The sequence below is a fragment of the Rhodotorula paludigena genome (genome assembly GCF_050403205.1).
Source record: "Rhodotorula paludigena JCM10292 DNA, Rt_paludigena_JCM10292v1_ctg15, whole genome shotgun sequence".
Taxonomy (NCBI): domain Eukaryota; kingdom Fungi; phylum Basidiomycota; class Microbotryomycetes; order Sporidiobolales; family Sporidiobolaceae; genus Rhodotorula; species Rhodotorula paludigena.
The window spans coordinates 73,575-93,289 of record NW_027481443.1 but is presented as its reverse complement, the minus strand read 5'-3'; the positions used below and the strand labels follow the sequence as shown (position 1 = coordinate 93,289).

General features: G+C 65.8%; 7 protein-coding genes across 7 annotated transcripts; 4 read left to right on the top strand and 3 right to left on the bottom strand.

Moving 5' to 3' along the window:
* Nucleotides 1-279: 279 nt before the first annotated feature.
* JCM10292_005747 (uncharacterized protein) lies at nucleotides 280-1,762 on the bottom strand (the record flags this gene model as incomplete). Its single annotated transcript, XM_076648353.1, has 6 exons — nucleotides 280-292; nucleotides 357-937; nucleotides 1,003-1,134; nucleotides 1,201-1,316; nucleotides 1,440-1,592; nucleotides 1,699-1,762. 6 exons carry the CDS (start codon nucleotides 1,760-1,762, stop codon nucleotides 280-282), a joined length of 1,059 nt encoding a protein of 352 aa, XP_076506042.1.
* A 168-nt stretch (nucleotides 1,763-1,930) lies between these two features.
* MRP35 (mitochondrial 54S ribosomal protein bL35m MRP35) lies at nucleotides 1,931-2,409 on the top strand (the record flags this gene model as incomplete). Its single annotated transcript, XM_076648352.1, has 2 exons — nucleotides 1,931-2,164; nucleotides 2,278-2,409. The coding sequence occupies 2 exons, from the start codon at nucleotides 1,931-1,933 to the stop codon at nucleotides 2,407-2,409; spliced, it is 366 nt and encodes a 121-aa protein (XP_076506041.1).
* A 163-nt stretch (nucleotides 2,410-2,572) lies between these two features.
* On the bottom strand, nucleotides 2,573-6,830 carry JCM10292_005745 (uncharacterized protein; the record flags this gene model as incomplete). Its single annotated transcript, XM_076648351.1, has 13 exons — nucleotides 2,573-2,768; nucleotides 2,831-3,014; nucleotides 3,081-3,468; nucleotides 3,527-3,792; nucleotides 3,853-4,126; nucleotides 4,185-4,620; nucleotides 4,674-5,036; nucleotides 5,099-5,235; nucleotides 5,295-5,516; nucleotides 5,578-5,701; nucleotides 5,757-6,475; nucleotides 6,553-6,661; nucleotides 6,736-6,830. 13 exons carry the CDS (start codon nucleotides 6,828-6,830, stop codon nucleotides 2,573-2,575), a joined length of 3,513 nt encoding a protein of 1,170 aa, XP_076506040.1.
* A 216-nt stretch (nucleotides 6,831-7,046) lies between these two features.
* Nucleotides 7,047-10,425, top strand: JCM10292_005744 (uncharacterized protein; the record flags this gene model as incomplete). The annotated part of the gene is made up of 15 exons (XM_076648350.1): nucleotides 7,047-7,553; nucleotides 7,612-7,959; nucleotides 8,016-8,108; nucleotides 8,165-8,229; nucleotides 8,307-8,382; nucleotides 8,440-8,510; nucleotides 8,568-8,771; nucleotides 8,834-8,847; nucleotides 8,912-9,019; nucleotides 9,087-9,198; nucleotides 9,252-9,587; nucleotides 9,645-9,768; nucleotides 9,854-9,904; nucleotides 9,966-10,241; nucleotides 10,321-10,425. The coding sequence occupies 15 exons, from the start codon at nucleotides 7,047-7,049 to the stop codon at nucleotides 10,423-10,425; spliced, it is 2,490 nt and encodes an 829-aa protein (XP_076506039.1).
* A 396-nt stretch (nucleotides 10,426-10,821) lies between these two features.
* On the bottom strand, nucleotides 10,822-11,207 carry SDH6 (Sdh6p; the record flags this gene model as incomplete). Its single annotated transcript, XM_076648349.1, has 2 exons — nucleotides 10,822-11,055; nucleotides 11,121-11,207. The coding sequence occupies 2 exons, from the start codon at nucleotides 11,205-11,207 to the stop codon at nucleotides 10,822-10,824; spliced, it is 321 nt and encodes a 106-aa protein (XP_076506038.1).
* Nucleotides 11,208-11,324: 117 nt separating this feature from the next.
* Nucleotides 11,325-12,412, top strand: JCM10292_005742 (actin-binding ADF family protein; the record flags this gene model as incomplete). Its single annotated transcript, XM_076648348.1, has 5 exons — nucleotides 11,325-11,327; nucleotides 11,787-11,850; nucleotides 11,928-12,114; nucleotides 12,181-12,311; nucleotides 12,381-12,412. The coding sequence occupies 5 exons, from the start codon at nucleotides 11,325-11,327 to the stop codon at nucleotides 12,410-12,412; spliced, it is 417 nt and encodes a 138-aa protein (XP_076506037.1).
* A 555-nt stretch (nucleotides 12,413-12,967) lies between these two features.
* On the top strand, nucleotides 12,968-19,649 carry JCM10292_005741 (uncharacterized protein; the record flags this gene model as incomplete). The annotated part of the gene is made up of 6 exons (XM_076648347.1): nucleotides 12,968-13,680; nucleotides 13,738-15,289; nucleotides 15,351-18,086; nucleotides 18,143-18,475; nucleotides 18,533-18,574; nucleotides 18,633-19,649. 6 exons carry the CDS (start codon nucleotides 12,968-12,970, stop codon nucleotides 19,647-19,649), a joined length of 6,393 nt encoding a protein of 2,130 aa, XP_076506036.1.
* Between the last annotated feature and the right edge of the window lie 66 nt (nucleotides 19,650-19,715).

The following is a 19,715-nucleotide window of genomic DNA, read 5'->3' as shown; positions in this document are numbered from 1 at the left end:
CTTTCGCCCTCAACTCGGAGCGGATCAGGGAAGAGAGACACAGTGCACTGACAAGTAGGTTGCAGGTACGGGTTACGGACGGCGAGGATGTCTTCGACTCGATAGAGAAGAGGAGCTCGAGGGGACTGGGTCGGTACGGAAGAAGGAGAGGGCGGGGCGAGCGGGCGGGGCGGAAAGGAAAAGAACGGCGGGGCAAGGCGTAGAGTGGATCAACAGGGCACAGCGAAAGAAGAGAGTGGACGGATGTCACGGAGGCGGCCGAGGTGCGGGCGAAAGCACTCAGAAGAACAGCCTGTGCGGTCGAAGAGTCAGAGAAGGGGAGACGGCGTGCGGAAGGCGGCAAGGCCGCGACGCACCAAGTGACGACAAAGACACCGAACGCGATACCGACGACGACCTGGATGGGCACGCCGTCCTGACCCTTGAGCTCGACGACGGCCTGGCTCGCGCCTGCGACGCCGCTCGAGCCGGCCGCACTGCGGTCCGCGGCGCCGGCGCCGCGGCTGCGCAGCGTCGCGGCGGTCGTCTCGGACGCGTCGAGCTGCTTCTTGAGGCGGTCGATCTCGGCCTGGGCGGACGAGAGCTCGGAGCGCAGGCGCGAGAGCTCGTCGTTCTGGCCCAAGGCAGAGGCAGAGGCGGGGGTGGTGGTGGAGGAGGAAGAGCCGGCCGGGACCTTCTGCTCAATCGCCGAGGCCAGGTTCGGCAGGCCTGCAGCGGCAGCGGCGCCGGCGGCGGCACCGCCCGCAGCAGCGGCCGCGTTCTTGGCCGAGTCGAGGACAGGGTTCGAGGAGGCGGGAGGCGCGGTCGCGTCGGCGGCGGCGGGAGGCGGCGTGCTGGTCGTTGCTGTGTTCGGTGCAGTCGGGTTTTGGGGGGCAGGGTTGAGCGTCGAAGCAAAGGAGGAGTCGGGACCGGCACGCGAGTTGTCGATAGCCGACGACTGCAATGTGTGCAACGGTCAGTATAGCCGCAACCAAGTTTGTCCCACGGAAGAGTCCGGCGCACCGTCTCTTCAGGAATGGACGAAGCAGCCTCGGCGTCGGCAGCAGGGAGGTAGGCGCAGCGGATCTTCTGCTCAAAGATCTGCGACTGGCCGCCGTCGGTGCGCTCCTTCTCCTCCTTCTCGACCGTTGACCACTGATCGAGGGCGGAGAGCGAGTCAGTGCTACGTCTCGGGAAAAGGGGGATGCAAACGCGTCGCACCAGCTCGGGAAGCGCCACGCCCTCGCGCTCTGGCGTGATGACGACGCTCTGCACGAGGAACTTGTCGCGGCACTTTGTGTTGGGCGCCGGGTCCTCCTTCATCGGCTGGAGGAGCACTGCGAGGCGTGCAGAGCGCAGTCAGCATGCGGCGAGATGGAGAGTCGGGAGCCAGGCCGAGTGGGCCGCCATCACCGACCGAGACGGGACGGGGACGCGCGAGAGGGGCAGCTGCGACGCACCCTGCACCTCGACGGTCTCTCCCGGCTCGATCCTGCCCGAGTTGGGGCGGACGCAGTACTGCTTGGGGGCGGTGGTCTTGACCTTGTAGGCGATGGCCTGGTGGTTGTGGTTCGAGACGCTGAGGGTGCGCTTGACGAGCTGCGTAAGAGGCCCTGCATGGCGGTGGACGGGCACAGCAGGAGCAGGAGCACCAAGGGGGCACGGGCGCGGGCAGGGTGAGATGACGAGCGGGTCAGCGGCGGGTTGCGGGGCGAGGACGAGAGTGCGGGCGGGACTCGCGCTGGAAGCCGAGCTGGCTGGATGGCTGGAGCGTGACCGACATTGCGCGCTGGCTGCTGCACTGTCCGACTCGCGCGCGGGGTGTGCAGGGCGAGCAGCGGAGCCGAGGGGCGTCTGGCCTCTCGCGCGCTCTCTCACGCGGAGACGAGTCCGCCTGGGCTAGGCCTCGCGCTGAGCCTCCCCCGCGGACCACAGACGCACCGCCGCAGAGATGCTCGCCTGGCAGCCCCTCCGCGCCCTCGCCCGCATCGCCTCGCGCCCCGCCTCGCCCCTCTCGTGGACGCCCTTTTCCTCGTCGCCCGCACCACCCGCACCCGCATCCGCCCGCGCCTTCTCCGCCTCGAGCCTCTGCCAGCTCGTCCGCAAGCCCACAAAGATCAAGCTCAAGACCCACCAGGGCGCGGCAAAGCGCTGGCGCGCCCTCGCCAACGGCCAGTTCAAGCGCGTGAGCTCTCGCTTCCCTCCCTCTGGCGAAGAACGCTCAGAACTGCCATCGCAGTCGTGACGAGCGTGCTCGTGCTCACCAGCAGCTCACATTCTGTCCTCATGCTCTCACAGGCCAAGGTTGGGCGAGTGCACCTCAACAGCAGCGGCGCAATGTCGAGCACCCGGCTGAACCGCCTCGGCGAGACGGCGTACGCACGGCCAGCCGAGAAGCGCATCCTCCGCCGCCTCCTGCCCTACGCATGAACGACGACTCGGAGCCGTGGACGACGGGGTTTGAGACGGACGAGGGACGCACTTGTTGTAACGGTAGACGAGCTGGACTCTCCTCCACCTGGTGCGCGCGCAGGAGAGACGGATGACTGTACAGCGATACGCAAAGGCCAGGCAGAGCTACAACAACCTCGACTCAGTGCACCCTCGCGACCTCCTCGAGCAGCCGGACGACCTCGTGCCGCGCGAGCGACAGGCGCTCGTGCTCGCTCGCGCCCTGCACGACGCGCTCCTGCTCGTCCTCGCTCAAGTCGAGGAACTGCTCGACAAAGACGCCGTCGACAAACCCGGCACTCGGCGTCGTCGCCTTGTCGGCCTTGAAGGCGCGGTACCTGCGCGTCGAGCACCGAGTCAGCACTTCTTGTCTGCGAGCAAGCCGAGCAAGTGGACGCACTCCTCCTGGCTAAGCCCGCCCGTGCCGCTGACGACGTGGCGCAAGTTGCGCTCGAGGTCGGACAGGACGCGCGACGCATCGGCGTCGAGCTCGGCGACGACGCCAATCGAGCCGGCCGACGTCGTGTAGACCAGCTTGGGCTGCACGGCGCCGCTCGAGTCGCCGAGGAGCTGCCCAAGCGAGCCTGCGCAAACGTAGAGACCTGGTGAGCAGATCCTCAGGACGGAAGCGGGCTGGGGCACCAACGCACCGTGGCGGAAGCGAGAGACGAGCTCGCCAAGGTGGAATGCGCCCGCCGGCGCGAGGATGCCCGCATCGGCGAGGTTGCGCACGCCCGCCGCGGGGTCATGCTCGACGGTGAACAGGTTGAGGTCCGTCTCGGCGCCGATGAGCTGGCGCGGCGGGCCGTCTGCGAGCGCCTCGACGCCGACCATGTAGCGCGAGCGGTAGTCCTTGGCGACTTCTTCGAGCTTGGGCTGCGGCGCGCGGTGGAAGCGCAGAAGCGTCATGGAGCGCAGGGCGTCGCCGACAGCGAGGTGACCGTCGGCAGTGACGGCGAGCGTCAGAGCGATGAAGGCGCCACTCCATGTCGCAACGACCGCGAGCTCGCCCGATGCACCGAGGGACCAGACCGCGACCTGCTCGTGCAAACGTTAGCTTCGCCAATACGAGACGGCGAACGAGAGAAGCACGCACCTGCGAGTTCACCGCAGTCGCGAGGAAACCCTCGCCCAGGGGGACTGCAGCATACGGGCACCCACCAACCTTGGCCTCGCCCGCTGGCCGCAGCGCGCTGTCGGATGCGTCAGAGGGGATGAGGAGGAGCCTGCCCTCGGTTGGCTCATTCGCAGACGGATCAAGCACGGCAGTGCCGACGACGTAGAACGAGGTGTCGGCGTCAGCAGAAACAAGCGCTACACTCTGCGCCTCCTCATTCGGGTCAAGCGTGAACGTTGCGCGAGCTGGGCACGGGTCGAGTCAGTGCAAGTCGAGGGCGATTCGAAGAAACGCGCAAAGCTCACTCTCAAAGTCGTCCTCGTTCACGAGCCTGACCACGCCCGTCGTGCTCTGCTCGCCGCTCTGCCGATCAACGTCCCTCCTCGCACAGACGACGCAGAACGTCTTGCTCCGCGGGTCGTGCACGATCCGGCGCGGCTCGTCCTCGTCGAGCGGGACGGTGCGTACGTCGACTTGCTGAATCGTGTCGATCCGGCCGAGAGTGAGGGAAGTGGAGGACGCGACGGCGAGGGTTGAGCCGAAGAGCGAAGAGGAGAGCGGGGCGACAGCCGTGACGTCCTGCAGGTGAGAGACGAATTAGCGCTGTCCGAGTCGGGCGAGATCGCGAGACACGCACACTGAGGTTCACACTCGAGTAGACCAGCCGGTCCCTCGACTTGCTGACGATCGTCGGCCGGTCGCTTGCGGCGAAGGCGCCGCGGTCGCCGCCCTGGCCAAACTCGGTCAGGAGGATGGGCCTCCTGCCGAGCGCGACCGTCTTCTCTGACGAGCCGGCGAAGGCGCCACCGCGCTCGAGGTCGACGGCGTAGCTCACGAGTGTACCGTCGCCGAGGCCGGCAAAGAGGGAGGTCGAGCCGTCGGCGAAGGTGGTGAGGAGGACGGAGCGGATGAGGAAGGTCGAATTGATGGCCTGCGATGCGCAGATCTCGAGTGACGGAAGCGAGACGACATGTACCATCTGTGTGGTCCATAGCGCCACGGCAGCAAACGCCTGTCCAGACGAGGACGAGCCGACAGCGAGAGCGGCGACGTCGTTGTCGAAAGTCGCAGCCCTGCGAAAACGCAGTCAGGACCAGAGGCGACGAGAGATGCGAAAGCGGCGTACCTGGTCTGAACGAGCGCGCCATCCTGCTGCTCGAGCACGACGACCTCTCCGCCCGCCAGCGCCAGCACGATCGCATTTCCCCTTCCCTCGCCCACGGCCGCCGCAGCCGTGACCTTCTTTCCACCCTCGTGCGTCCAGGTCATGCCGCCGCTGATAGTTACGCCCTGTGCTGTGACCTGCACGAGCGTGCCGCCTTGCAACGCGCCCGCAAAGAGGGTTGGCGCATCGGTGCGGAAGTTGGGGACGTCGCTCTCGTCGATCTCGAGGTCAAGGTCGTCGTCGGCAGCACCCTCCTCTAGAGAAGCACGAGAAAGGCGGAATGTGCGCGTCTCGTTGAAGAAGCCGATGACGAGGAGTTGCTCACTGCCGCCACGAAGGACTGAATCAGCCTCACCTTCAAGCGCACGAGAATGACAGTCACGCACTTTGCGCTCGTCTCGATCGCCCACAAGCGCTGGACACCCTCGAGCTCGAGCGCCGCCAGCTCGCGCAGGCCAACTCCGCGCCGCACGACGCGGAGCGAGCCCGTCTTGAACGCGCCGGAACAGGTCACGACGTAGCCCTGCAAGCACTGGCGCATCAGAGATGCCGCGATGCACGCTCAGTCGGAGGGGAACGCACCGACGACCCCGCTTCGCCGCCGACGACACAGCAATCGAGAATCGGCGCCAAGCTCGAGTAGCTCTCGACGAGCTGGAGGGCACTCGCGTCGGCCGTGTCGTCCTGCATCGCATCCGCAGAAGCAGTAGAGCTGGGCAAGCGGACGAGCTGCGAGTCGCCGAAGCGCGAGGAGAGGTAGATGTATGAGGACGAGAGGGGGACGATCGAGGTGGGCGACGTCGTCTGCGCACAGCAAGCGTGTCAGAGAGGGCGGATGTACGGAGGGTATCAGGGTCAGACGCACGTCACCGAGGTCTTGAACCGCGAGAGCGTTGACGGCGCCCCGACTGTCGCGCTTGACATCGACCTGGAGGAGCTTGCCGTACAGGTCTCCGAGCAGGAAGCGATCCTGGCTGAGAGGGCACCACCTGTTGCACGACTCGGTCAGTACACGATGTTATCAGGACGAGAGCGATGACGCACGCTGTCACTCGCGCAACGGGCAGCCTGGACCTCACGGTGCCTGCGCTGGCCCCCTCGACCGCCTTGCCCTTTCCCTTCCCACTGTCCGCCGAGCTCGTGTTTACAGCCGCGTGCCACGTGAGCGACTCCTCGCCGACGACGAGCAGACCAGGGTAGTCGTCTCCCGCGACGGGGATGGCGAGTTCGCTGCCCGGGTCTGCGAGCACGCGCTCTGGGCCCCAGTGCTCTGCAGCGGCGAGGTCCTTCTCGTCGAGCAGGACGCGATAGGTCGTGAGCATCTTGCTACCCGTGTGGTCGGTGTAGACGGCTGCGAGCGTCGGGAAGGCTTCGCGCTGCGCGTGCGCGGGCGGGACGAACGCGAGCGAATGGACATTGAGCGTCGGGAGGCGGACATTGTAGCTCGTGCTCAGGTCGATGTCGCCTGTTGCCGTCGATGCGGTCGCAGCCGAGCGAGAGCCGCGGCGGCCGGACGCAGAGGACGACGCGAAAGCGTCCGCGAGAGGGACGATGCGGACGAGGCCGGAGTAGGCGAAGACGGCGACGCATTTGTGGGTCGGGTCGACGAGAATGTCTTGGTACTCGGAGAGACGACCGAAGGGCTCGGCAATCGAGATGGACGAGACGGTGCGGACGGCCGGAGACGAGGATGAGGCGTCGGCCGCGAGGACGATGAGGCGGAGACACGTCGTCAGAACGACGAGTGATGCGGTCGCCTGGCCCTGGAAGATGGTACCAAAGTGTGAGCGCGCGCCTTCAGTCCAATCGAAGCCGTCTTTGCGGGCGAGTCGCGACGGACCTCGAGGTGGACGCTCTGGATCGCGGCGACGCTGGACCAGAGCGGGACCTCTGCGACGAGCTCGAGCGTGTCCCCGGCGACATTGCTGATCTCGAGGCGCGTGAGCTTGCTGCACGGGCGGGGCGGGGTGCGGGTCAGCTCGGCGAGGTCACGGCAGGTGGAGGCGGTGTAAGGGCGGCGCACTTTACGACGAGCGAGTCGTGGTCGGGCGAGAAGAAGCGGCAGGCGAGTGCGCCGAGCTGGGCGGTAGGGCCCTGCGTCTGCGCGACGTACAGCATGATCGCCGGACAGAGCTTACGGAGAGCCACACGCGAGGAGGAGAGCGAGCCGACGTCGGGAACGGCGACGAGCGCCGTCTCTCTCGCCGCAAGCGAGTCTGCAGCAGGACACAACAGCCTCGAGACTGGATGCTCGGGTAGGCCCGCCCCAGCGCACCCTCGCAGCGCGCCCTCGTCCCCTCGCCGACGTCGTCCTCCCCACCTGCACCTTGCGACATGTCGGCCGCCTCGTCGTCGCCCGGCAGCACAGAGCGCAGCAGCCTCCTCCCCGACCTCGAGGCTGCCACAGAGCGCTCCCGCTCCCGCAACCGCCTCGCGGTCAACACCCCGCACCGCTCATCCGCCTCGACCACTCCGCTCCGCTCGCCGCCTTCCTCGCTCGCGCCGTCCCGGCCCCGCTCAATTCGCAGCTTGGCGTCGTACGGCGCAACCTCTCCGGGTGAGCCAGGGACGCCGCCGCCAGAAGAACGCTCGTTTCGCGACAGCTCGCGCGCCCGCAAGCGCTGGTCCGGCGAGCTGCGTTCGCGCGTCCTCTGCATCAGCATCGCCCTCCTCCTCGCCGTCTGCGTCTATGCGAGCTTTGTCGAAGATTTCATGGGCGACGTCGAGGCCGCCATTTCGTGCGCGACGTGCATCGGCCTCCTCGCACCGCTGCAGGCCCTCGCCAACCTCGGCGACGACGCCTTTGTCGACCTCTTTGTCGGCTTCTGCATCAAGCTCGGCGTACGCATCTTGTGCACCCTGCTCCTCGTCCCCGACTTGACCCTCTCCCGCTGTGCAGATCGAAGACGCCGATGTGTGCGCCGGAGCCGTCGGCACCCAAGCTCCGATCCTCGCTCACGACCTGCGCTCTATCGCGCTCGCCTCTCCCGCCGCCAAGAACTTTTGCACGACCATCTTCGGTCTCTGTCCCTTGCCCAACACGATCCCGCACACCGTCAACCTGACGGAACCGCCCGTCGACCCCAACGACCCTGACGTCGATGCGGCCCTGAGCGAGCTGGATGCCGCAAGGGGCGGGAAGCGGCCGCAGAAGAGGCGTCGGGTAGCCAAAGAGTGGAAGTCGCTCGGCCGACCCCCGTTCCAGATTGTTCACATCAGCGACGTGCACGTCGACCGCAGTTACGAGGTGCGTGTCATACTTGCTCAACCACGCTGTACGAGCTCACCGTCTCTTGTCGATAGCCTGGAGCTTCAACAGACTGCACAAAGGTTATCTGCTGCCGCAACTACGGTCCAGGCTCGCTCGGCGATTCCGTCAAGTTCCCGGCCGGACCGGTACGTTTCTCTATTCGCAAGCTACGAAAGATTACTCACCTGTGCCTTACAAACAGTTCGGCCACAAGAAGTGCGACGCGCCGCCTGCTCTTGTCGAAAGCATGTTCCGTGCTGTTGACGAGTGCGTTCCATGCTCGACCTTCCTAATTCCGCTTCGGTGCGCTGACTCTCCCCGACCCGCTCCTCACCGCTGCACAGGTTCGTGCCGAACAACACTTTCACCATATTCACTGGCGATGTGGTTGAGAGCGCTGTATGGGCGGTGAACGAGCCTGTGCGCCGATCCTTTCACTGGCACCTAGCTTTCGACTGACAAGTGAGCGCGCGACAGAACGTGACCGCCGACCTGCACGCATGGCACAGCGACATGCGACCTGTCTCGTATCCCGTGATCGGCAACCAGTGCGTCTCATCCTCCTCTATGTTCTGCAGCCGACTGACCGTCGCTTGATCCCGCAGCGACGTCTCCCCCGTGAACGCGTTCCCCCGCTCAACCTCTTCCACCGGCTCCGCTTCGGACTGGGTCTTTGAGCTCACGGCTCGAGACTGGAAGAAATGGATCGGGCGCGCCGCGGCGGAACAGGTGCGGACGATGAGCGGGTGCTACGCGCGTGTGCATCCGGGGACGAACCTCAAGATCATCTCGCTCAACACCAACTACTGGTGAGTGCGCGCACTCGCGTGAGAGCTGCAGATACAGTGCTGACTTGCCCTGTCTTTCGTAGGTACAAGCAGAATTGTTCGGCTCTATCTCGTTTTCCGTGGGGCGATGCAGGTACTGATCGCCTCTCAATCGCATGCAGTCTGGCTGTACGACTCGGATCAGCCCGTCTGGGATCCGAATGGCATCCTCACTTGGATGGCCAACGAGCTTGACGCGGCCGAGGAGGCGGGACAGCGAGCATGGATCAGTGCGTGTTCTCCTGCCCCTTTTCACCTCATGCAAGGTAAGCTGACCTCGTTCGCATGCTTCGATAGTCGGTCACATGCCGTTTGGCAAGGTTGACGCCATGCGCGATCAGTCAAACTACGCTGGCCAAATCTTCCAGCGTTACCACAACACGATCGCTGCGCACTTCTACGGTCACAGGTGCGACCTCGAAAGGTCATGCATGGAGCGTCAGCTAATGCTCAGCCACGCAGCCACGTCGACGAGTTCGAGATCGCCTACCCGGATTACAATGACCGGCGCGCCGAGACCGCGAACGGGATTGCCTACATCTCCGGCGCGCTGACGCCGACCTCGGGCAACCCGGTCTTCCGGGTGTACGACATCGACCCCGACACGTACGAGGTGATGGACTTTGTGCCGCACTACACGAACCGCTCCGAGGCGGCGTTCCAGGTCGACCCGGTGTGGAAGCCGTACTACTCTGCGAGGGAGAGCTACGGGTCGTACCTTGACCCGCCACATCCGGCGAACGCTTCGCTCAACGCGACGTTCTGGCACCGCGTCACCGAGGTGTTTGAGCGGAACCAGTGCGTCCTGTGCGACCTCGTCTGCGTCCCGCTTGCTGAATGCTCGGCGCGCCGCAGGACCGTCTTCCAGCTGTTCAACACGCGCCTGTCGCGCGGCGGCAAGATCGAAGACTGCTCCGGACCCGTGTGCAAGAACAACACGATCTGTATGCTGCGGTCAATGCGGTCCGAGAGCAACTGTGTGCGTTGCCGTGGTCATGACTTCGGCCTTGTCCATGCAGAAACCCGGAGAAGATGTTGATGTCCTTGTCTGCTCTCTTGCACAGGCCGTCATTCAGCCCGGTCTATCGTTCAAGGACCAGAAGCGCGACACCGATGTGCGCACTTTCCCGTCTCACACTCTCTGCAGTTCGTCGCTGATCTTACCTCCCCGCCCAGGCTGTCACCGAGCCGCAACGAGACGAAGAGATGAATCCTTCCGCCTTCACTCTCGCCTCCTCCGCCTCCCCCGCCGACCTCGGCGTCTGGGCCGCCGACCACCCAGAAGAGCGCTTCGCCCAGTCGCGGCACCACGACTTTTTCGCGTGCGAAGGTCCGGGAGTAGGGAGCATGCTGCGCAAGCTGGGCAGCGGGTGGGCGACGCCGGGCGAGGAGGAGGTCGTCGTGCTCGCGAGCGGGGAGACGAGGACGAGGCGGAAGCAGCGGGCGCCGGACGTGCGTGCCTCTCGCCGTTTGGGACTTATCTCTTATCCCAAAATGGTCTGTACTGACAGTTGTCGCCTGACTCGCTCAGTTCTCCGCGCTGCGGGCATTCGAAGCTGAGGCACACGGCGCGGTCAAGCGGCATCGGCACAAGCGGCGCAAGGAGCGTATCAAGCGCTTCCTTCCTTTCATATAGAGTTGTCCTGTACATAGGCACCGACGCGATGTTGTATTCGATTCTGTTTCTAGCACTGGCGTATCGGAAGGAGGGGCGCAGGCGCGTGGAATGGCAGGTCCTGCATCTCAAGCATCGTTTGTCTACGCCTTGATTCCACCCAGAGTGACGCATGCATGATAAGGTCGCACTCAAAGCGTCTGCGCCGGATGTCACTGGTTATGCAACTGCTGCCGCGGCGCAACGTGACCAATGAGGCCGGCGGTCGACCTGAAGGAGACAATGGTGAGCTCGGCAGGTGCGTGGAACGAGAGAGAGACATGCACACCTGTGGGCGAGCGGAGACTGGCTTTACGCCTCAACGGCGAGCCCGAAACCGTCGTTCCGCTCGATGGCGGGAGGAAGCGGCCGTCCCGCTCATCGTCCCAGGCCCTCTTTGCCGCCCTTTGCGACCCAGTTCTGCGGCCAGTTGTGCGCGTCCTCGGGGACGACGACGTTCTTGACGCCCGGGGACCCGTACGTCTCGATCATCTTGTCGCCGCGGCGCAGGAGATGCTCGATGGCGCTGACGTCCTTGCGCTTGAGCCCGCCGCCGAGCGAGGGGTGGCGGAACTGGTGCGAGACAAAAGCAAACCAGGCTGGGCGGTTCTTCTGTGCGAAGGCGGGAGCGGTGAGACTGCGAGACCCGGTCGAGGAGGGGAGAGAGGGAGACGGACGAGGGGCTTGGACTGGACGAGGTGGAGAGCGCGGCGGTAGAGGCCGAAGACCTGTCTCTGGAGCCCGGTGACCCTGCGCGGCGGCATCGTGCTGACTCGCTCGCGCTGCGAAGACGCCAACCCGCACGACGGCCGCGAGGACCAGGCCGAGTCGCTCGCTCGCCCTTGCTCCTCCCCACCCCCGCGTGCTCGTCCGTTCCAGCCATGGTGAGTCGGAGCGAGTTGCACAGCTACTGCGCGGCCAACGAGCCTTGCGCGACGCTCTCGCACGGCCCTTCGCGACCCCCCCTCCGTCCGCCCCGTCCTCCGCGTCATCAAACCGCCCGGTCCTCCCTCGTCTCAGCTGTCTGGGCGCCTGTTGAGCCCTGCACCGAGGAACACAGCTCAATTGGATGCAGCTGGGCGCACCTCTGAGTCTGCGGACGTCGCGCACTGTGCGATGCGGATCGGGGGAATCAGGCGGGGGCTGGCTGCACAGAAGCGCGACAGCAGCGCCTAGGGCGAATGCGTAAGACGCGTGGCGAGTCTGCAGTGCTCGAGACCGTCGCCTGCAGCTTGTCGCTTAACAACGTGCAGCACAGGGCGTTACGCCTCGCCCACGCGCATGCACCGCTCGTGTCGCTGGCACGGATGGTGGCCCGCTGACACTCGCTCTTACCCTCCCAGTCTTCCGGTGTCGCAGTCGACCCGTCGTGCCAGGAGACGTTCCAGTCGCTCAAGCTTGGCAAGAGTGCGTCCCTCTGTGCTGCCGCCCCTCTGCACATCCGTGTGTCAAGCGGGAACTCAGCTCATCATCCGCTTTTACAGAGACCAAGTTCATCGTCTTCAAGCTCTCGGACGACCTGCAGAAGATCCAGGTCGAGAAGTCGTCCGAGTCTGGCAACTACGACGAGTTCCTCGATGCGCTCCCGGCCAACTCGCCCCGCTACGCCGTCTACGACTTTGAGTACGAGAAGGACGAGGGCAAGCGGAGCAAGATCTGCTTCGTTGCTTGGTGCGCCTTTCACACGGCGTTTGTCTCCCCAAGCGTCGACTGACCTCCCTGTACCGCTTTCTTCAGGTCGCCGGACGAGGCAAAGATCAAGGAGAAGATGCTGTACGCCTCGTCGAAGGACGCGCTTCGTCGCAGCTTGGTCGGCCTCGCAGTCGAGGTCCAGGGCACCGACTTGGATGAGATCTCGTACGAGCAGGGTGCGTCGTGTCCACCCGTTTCGTCCTTGCTGTCTGTCGCGCTGACCCGTGTTCTCGTCTGTCCCTCAGTCCTCGACAAGATCCTGCGCATGACCTCGTAAACACCTCAATTTTCTGCCATGATTACCCGCGGCCTATCGGTCGCTTGGCCTCCGTAGTTGCTCTTCTCCCCGCCCTTTCTTCAAAGCAAGGCTGTCCTCCTCGCCCTTCCCAGCCTGCGTGCGGACAGCCACCCTCCGTAACTCAGCTGTATACCTTTTCGAACCATCGCTGCACGAGAGAGAAGAAGAGAGGGAACAATGGATCCTTGACATCGCCTTGACGCGTCGAAGCGGGGCCGTCGGTACCTCGTCCTGACGCAGTGCGCTCGCTTTGACGCGTGCGCCTCGACAGAGGCACCACCCTAACGCTGCCGAGCCTGTGCTTGCCTTGCTACGGTCGCTCGTCGCTCTGCTTCCTTCCCGCCTGACGTCGCGTCCCGCCGACCTCGACCTTCGCACCTCGCTCGTGCGCTCGCAAGGCTACGCGTACCTCTTGCTAGGGAAGAACCTAGCAGGTAGGTACTGTTTCCGTTCAAAAGCCACGATCCCGCTAACGCTGGTGCCTCATACCCCGTTGCCCAGATCCGTCCTTGCGGGGGCTAGCGAAACGTGCGGATGGCGAGCTACGGCACGCCGAGTCAGCCGCGCCGGCCTACACAGCCGCCAGCTACGGGGCCCTCGCTCGCAACACCGCACCACCGCCCGTCTCCCTCGTCCCCCAGCTACCCCACCTCGCTCCGCCCGTCCCTCTTCCACGCCCGCCCCTCTCCTCTGAGCCGCGCGCAGGTCACACACTCGCCTGCGACGGCCGTCGCGACCCCGCCAACGCTCTCAGCCGCGGCGCGCCTTTCCGCGCCGACCAACACCCCTTCGTCTGCCTACCTCTCCCGCACGCTCGTCGCTTCCCCTGCTACAAGCACTTCCACCGCCGGCCCCGTCCCGCGTAGCAAGCTCAATGGGATCGGGCACGGCAGCAGCAACAACCCGTTCGAGACGCTCTCAGCGCCCGCGTTCGACTCGTTCATCTCGTCGCTCACGACCTCGATCCGCTCGGCGCTGCAGCCGCCCGTCGGCGTCGAGCTCCCGAGCGTGCGGCGCGCGAGGGAGCGGGCTGAGCGCGCGAAGGAGCGCGAGGAGGCGCAGCGGCTGAGGGAGGAGGCGGCGCGCGAGAGGGAGAGGAGGAGGGCCGAGGAGGAGGAGCGGAGGGAGAGGGTCGAGAGCGGCGCGGAGGACGTTTTCGGACAGGTCAGGGCGCTCGGTGGGCGCGACGAGGAAGAGGAGGAGGATGTCGACATGGCGGACGACAGCGAAGTGCGCGAGGAGGACTTGTGCGTGTCGCCATTTGTGCTCGTCTGAGTCGACACATTGCTGACCCACGTCCACAGTGCCGAGTCGGCCGCAGTCTACCCGGACCTCGATGCCTACAAGGCGTCACAGCCCGGATCAGTCTACTCGCCTCCCTCTCTCGGCCACACACGTACGCCCTCCGCCGAAGAACCCCTCATTCTTTCTTCGTCTGCATCTCCCGAACCCACGACCGCCGTCCTCCTCATGCGCGAAAGGCCCAACCCGGACCGCGCGCCGCTCTTCGTCCCGCGTGCGGCAGAGTCCGTCTCTGCGCCTTCGTCGGACGCCGACGGCGCGACTGTGGATGGTACCAGGGCGTACGACGAGCGTGACCGCGAGGAGACGTACGGCCTCGACACGGCGCCTTCCGCAGAAGAGCAGGACGACGAGATCGAACAGCCTTCGCCGCGACTCCACTCTGAGCGGGAACTCGACCCAGATGCGCTCGACGAAGGCGTCAAGCCGGTCGAGCGCGCAGAAGCGCCGGCCGGGGACGAGTATCGCTATTCGGACGAGGAGGACGTCGAGGTCGAGGCTGACGACGAGGACGAGGACGAGGAGGACGAGGAGGACGAGCGCGCACCTCGCCGCGACCCATTCGGCCGGCCTGACGTGCAGTACCGCATGCAGCGCGGCGCCGCCGAGGGGGACATCGACAACGAGGACGAAGACGCCGCAGGCTTTGCGGACGAAGAAGAAGTCGACGGCGAGGAGGAGTATTACGCGCCAGACGACGACGGCAGCGCGGCCGACATGCAGAACGCGAGTGTCGGCAGCGCGATGGACTCGGCCGAAGCCGAGTGGGCTGGGCGCGGCTCCGCTCGCTTCGTCGTCGAGCAGGACGAGGACGAGATCGAGCCGGAGCAGGAGGATACGCCTCCGCCTGGCTCTCCCGCTGGCGTTCAGCGCACCGAGGCGGGTACGGAGCTGATTGAGCTTGACAGCTCTTCGGACGAGGGCGACGCCGGGCTGCCGTCGCCGCCGCCGGTGCAGCGTCCGCCGCGACCCATCTCGCCGACACTCTCGCCCGCCCGCACCGACACTGCGACTCTCCCGCTCCCGCATCGCGCGATGTACGGAGCGACTGCTCCTCCAGCGTCCGAGCCTGAGCAGCCGGAGCTCAGCGCGCAGGATGCAGCTACGCTCGAAGCCGTTCTGCCGCCATGGTTCTCCGTCCCGAGCGCGACGCTGCCCGTCCCGTCTGCGTCCATCGCCGCAGAGGACGAGGGCGTCTCGTCTGCTGCGCTCGCGGATGTCGAGGACGAGCTCGAGACGGGCGACAGCAGCGTTGAGCTCACCGCCCAGGAGCAGGCGCACGCACCCGTTGCGAACGTCGAGCAGCTCATCGAGGAGGACGCACTGCTGCTCATTCAAGATACCGAGCAGTCCGAGCCGACGACGGACACTGCGATGCAGGTCGACGGCGCCGAAGCAATCGACGAAATCGAGTTCTTCGGACAGGGTGTCCCTGGCGACGAGGTCGAGCCGGGCCGCGAGGAGCCCGAGGTGGACACAGCGATGGAAGTGGAGCAAGAGGATGCCGAGTCGGAGATCTCCCTCGAACAGCTCTACGCCGATGAGGATTCCGAGGTACGTGACTTCAGACTGCTTTCCTGCACGGCAAAGTTCTGACACAGCTCCTTTCTCACAGGACCTCCGCCCGCGCATCCCCTACGAAGCCAAGGGCAAAGGCCGCGCGCCGCCGACACCGTCAGAGCCGGAGGCGGAGGAGGACGATTTCGACGACGCATCTTCGGCCGTCTCGTTCACCTCGGCCGACGTCCGCGACCATCTGGCCGAGTGGCTCGAGAAGGGTCGGCCTGCACTCCGAGACTACGAGCCGGACGACCTCGCCGAAAAGCTCGTCGAGCTCGATGAGCAGATCAACCGCGCTCGCGAGAGCGGATCTAAGATCCTGCTGCTGCTCGAACAGCAATTCAACGACATGTACGAGTTGTACGACGCGCTCGTTCAGACCGAAGACGAGGATGAGGACGACCGGCGCGACCTTCAGGACGACACTCGTCGCGACCGTGAGGACTCGCCCGACCGCTCCGCATTCGACCGTCCAGAGACGATCGACGACGAGGACGACGACACGTCTGCTGCGGCACGCGCCGGCCTCGACGACATCGCGTCTCGCCTCGTGGAACGTTACGAAGCTGGTTTCTCTGACCCGCTTCTCGTGCCCACCTCGGCGCACAGCCAGACTCAAGGCGGCGACTTTGCGATAACTGCGACGATTCTCTCTCCCGTTCGGACTACCACTTTCGATGACGACCCCGCTCCGGACGGCTCGACCGCCGCTCAACTCGATGTCGACGCTGTCGAGCCATCGAGCGGGACGCAGCCTGATGAGGTTCTCGCCGCGAGCGCAGCGCAGCCGACTTCGAGCGCATTTTCGGCGAGCGCAGCGCCTCCCACTATGCTCGTCGAACGTGCCCCTCCCCCCGCCGCTCCCGCTTCCGCGCTGCACGAGCACCAACTCTCCGAGCACTTCCAGCTGGAACCTGGCCCAGCGCCGTCCTTCGATTCGCCCGTACGCTACAAACCCGTTCCGACCGAGCACAACGTCGACAGTCCGGTGCACAGCGACGACGAGCGCAGTGACCCGACCGAAACCGAAGCGCCTGTGCGCGTCGGCGTCGCAGACGAGGAGCTCCGGGATGGTCGCTTGGTCGGACGATTCGCGCCTCTCGTTCGCATGCAGGATGCTTCGGCGACTGGGCGGGACGAGACGCAGGCTGCGCCAAGTAGTGGCGGTCTCGTCGTTGTCGACGATGACGAGGAGGTTCCGACAGCGTCTCCTGCGAGACACGCAGTCAACGATGTCTCGCACGCCACGGTAAATGCCGTCGACGCTGCCCCGCCGCCAACGAGGCTCGTTGGCGCGAGTCCTCCCCCTGTCTCGTCCGCAGACGAGACTCAGCCGCCCATCATCAATGGCGTCGCCCCGCCGAGGAACCCAGACATCCTACCCGATGTCACTCCTTTCTCGACTCCAGCTGTCCGACTCGACACGCCTGCGGCGTCCACAGGCGCTGCGACCGAGTCAGTGACGGCATCCTCGTCGGAGCAACTCGCGCCCGCGCCCCTCGAAAATCCGGTCGTTCCCGTCTCGTCACCGCCGTTCGCGGTAACCGAACCGACGACTCACACGCCGAAGCGTTCGCCAGCGCTAGCACCACTGCTCAGCGAGCCAGCGCTGTCGTCGCACTTCCAACTCGAGCCTGGTCCCGCTCCCGCATTCGACTCGGCCGTGCGCTACGAGTCGGTCGCGGCCGAGCATGGGGTTGACAGTCCCGTATATAGCGACGAGGAGCGCGGCGACCCAACATTGGCCGATGAAGCGCCAATCCGGGTCGGCGTCACGGAGGAGGAGTCGCAGGACGCCACATTCGTCGCGTCCATGCAGCCGACAGGCGAGTCTATCACCGTCAGCGCTGCTTCAATGGCAGAGGTGTCCGACTACACGAGCGCACCGAGCGGTGGCGAAGGCCTCATCGTTCTCGACGACGATGCTCCTTTTTCGGTGCCGCCGTCCGAGACTGCCGCCGTGCTCGCTCCGCCGTCGCCCACACGCTCCTCTCCGCCCGCGGAAGCTGCCACAGCTATTCTCGGCGCGACGCCTCCGCCTCTTGCCGTTCAGGACCGCGAGCAGCCACCAATCGTCGCCGGCGTCGCGCCGCCGCAAAATCCCGACATTGCCGTCCCGACGTCTTCAGCTGGCAACGATCCGCAGCTTGCGGCCTCTGCCGACGCGACCCGTTCAGCGCCGGGGCAGTCGGCTGACACCGCTGGTTCGAACGCCGAGGCCGACGCCAGCACTAGCGCCACGGGGTCTGACGCAGGTGGCGACGAGCTTCGCTTCGAAGACTACCTCGCCTTCGACGCTGCAGATGATGGCCAGAATGACGGCGCCGTCATCGACGTTGACGACCAGTCTGACAGCCAGCCCGTCACCGAGTTCGCATCGGTCCCGGTTCTAGGCCTGCCCAACAACGTCGACTTCGTCACAAGCGGCGCTCTCGTAGTCGACGAAGCGGACGAAGAGGACGAGGCTGGGCCGACGACTGCTCCGACCTCTGGCGCGCAAGCCTCGGACGCTTCGAACGCGCTTGTCGAGGCCGAGACGGTCACCGAGACGTCCGTTGACCCGATCGAGGTCGGCGAGCCGCCCGAACAAGTCGAGGACAGCTCGACCTTGCCAGGCGGCATGGATTCGGCAGTCGACGCCTTGGACGCAGCCGCCGCGGTCGATGCTCCGTCGCAAGCCCCATCCTCGGAGCCGATCAGCTATCGCAGCGAGGACGAACGAGACGAGCTCGAGGAGCAGGACGAAGAGGAGGACCAGCTTGCCAACGAGGCGGAGACGACCCCGCTGAAGGTGCGTGTCTGACCGCGTTCGCGCCAGAACTTCTCACTGAGTTCTCTGCTACACAGGCGGACCGTAACGAGGCGCTGCATGGCGAACATCTGTCCGAGAATACCGATCCGACTCAGCATGTTGCTGCTGCGTCTGTTGAGCTCGCCGCGGCCGCGTCGTCGCCGCATGTCGTCAACGTTCAGGACGCTGGCGAGTGGGATCCATCGACACCCATCCGCTTCGGCAAGGCGGTCCAGCAGGAGGAGCATGTCGACCACCACGAGCCCGCAGGCGCCCCCTCATACGCGCCGCAGGTCGAGGAGCCCCCAACCACGGACGAAGAACGGCAGCGGTACCGCGTTGAGGCGACTGAGGTCGACACAGATGGGGACGGGATCGGTCCGACGGAGGTGCGTGGGCTCTATCCATGCGGCGCAACAGATTTGCTCATACCTTACGATTGACAGGTCCAGTCCGTTCGCGAGGCAAGTGTTTCGACCGCCAACAGCGTGAGTCGCCTCCAACGAGGGTCCCTCGCACTTCCAGCTGACGTTCCTTATCCTTCAGGCCGACGACGTCGCGGCCAGTCTCTTGGCGAGCTCGCGCGCACCCACCGTCGACTTAGACGCACCTGGCGTCGCCGACGAGCCTGCCGAGGCGGACGAAGAAGGCGATGAGATCGTCGTCACCGGCCGTCCCTCCCGCGCGAAGGCCGTGGACAAGGTCGTCGAGTCCGTCGCTGCGCGCACCTCGCCTCGCCGTACGCGGTCGTCGACGAAGGCGGCGGTGGATGTACCAGAGGCACCTCCCTCTCCAGTGCGCCGTTCGAGCCGCCTCGCGCCCGAAACGCCTGCGCCTGCATCCCCGCGGACCAAGCGGTCTCGCCCGTCCGAGGGAGCAACGCCAGATGACTCGAACGCCACTTCGTCGTCCAGCAAGCGTCCGCGGCGCTCGATGGGATCGACGTTGCGAGCGGGCGAGCGTGCTTCCTCACCTGTGCTTGCGGACAGCGAGACAGTGCGCGTTACTCGCAGCACCGGCCTGCGTCTGCACCACCACCGCCATGCAGGCGGCTCGCTCGCCCCGGACGCGCCGCCTACGCCGTCTCGCCGCACGAGCACCAACGCCGCCGTCGACGATGCGCCCCTCACGCGCTCTCGCTGCAGCTTCCAGCGCCTCGAAGTACACTCGCGCAGCGACGCCTCCGCCGCGCCGTACCTGTTCAACGTGCCCGCATGCGCGCTGTCGTCGACGATCGCACAAAACACGATGCGCGAGTTTGGCGTCGAGAACCTCGGCGCGGTCGAGGACGCCGACGAGTGCGAGGGGATCCAGCTCGGCGGCAAGACGGCGCAGGACGCCAACGCCGTCGAGGTCATGCGCCGCCGGCACTCGGCCATGGTCCCGCACGACGATGTCCTCACGGCGGTGCGCCGGATCGTCGGGCAGGACTTGTGGGACGAGGGCGCGTGCGAGGTCCTTCCTCGCGAGGAGCTCGAACGTGCAGGGAGCAAGCGGGCGGCGGCGAATGAGGGCGAGCAGAACGGGGAGACGCCGGGCGGCAGGGCCAAGCGGCGGAGGTGAGCTTGAGGAGGTAGCTGCTAGAGATATACGCATTGCACGACTTGCAAGTCGCGCGCGAGAGGCGAC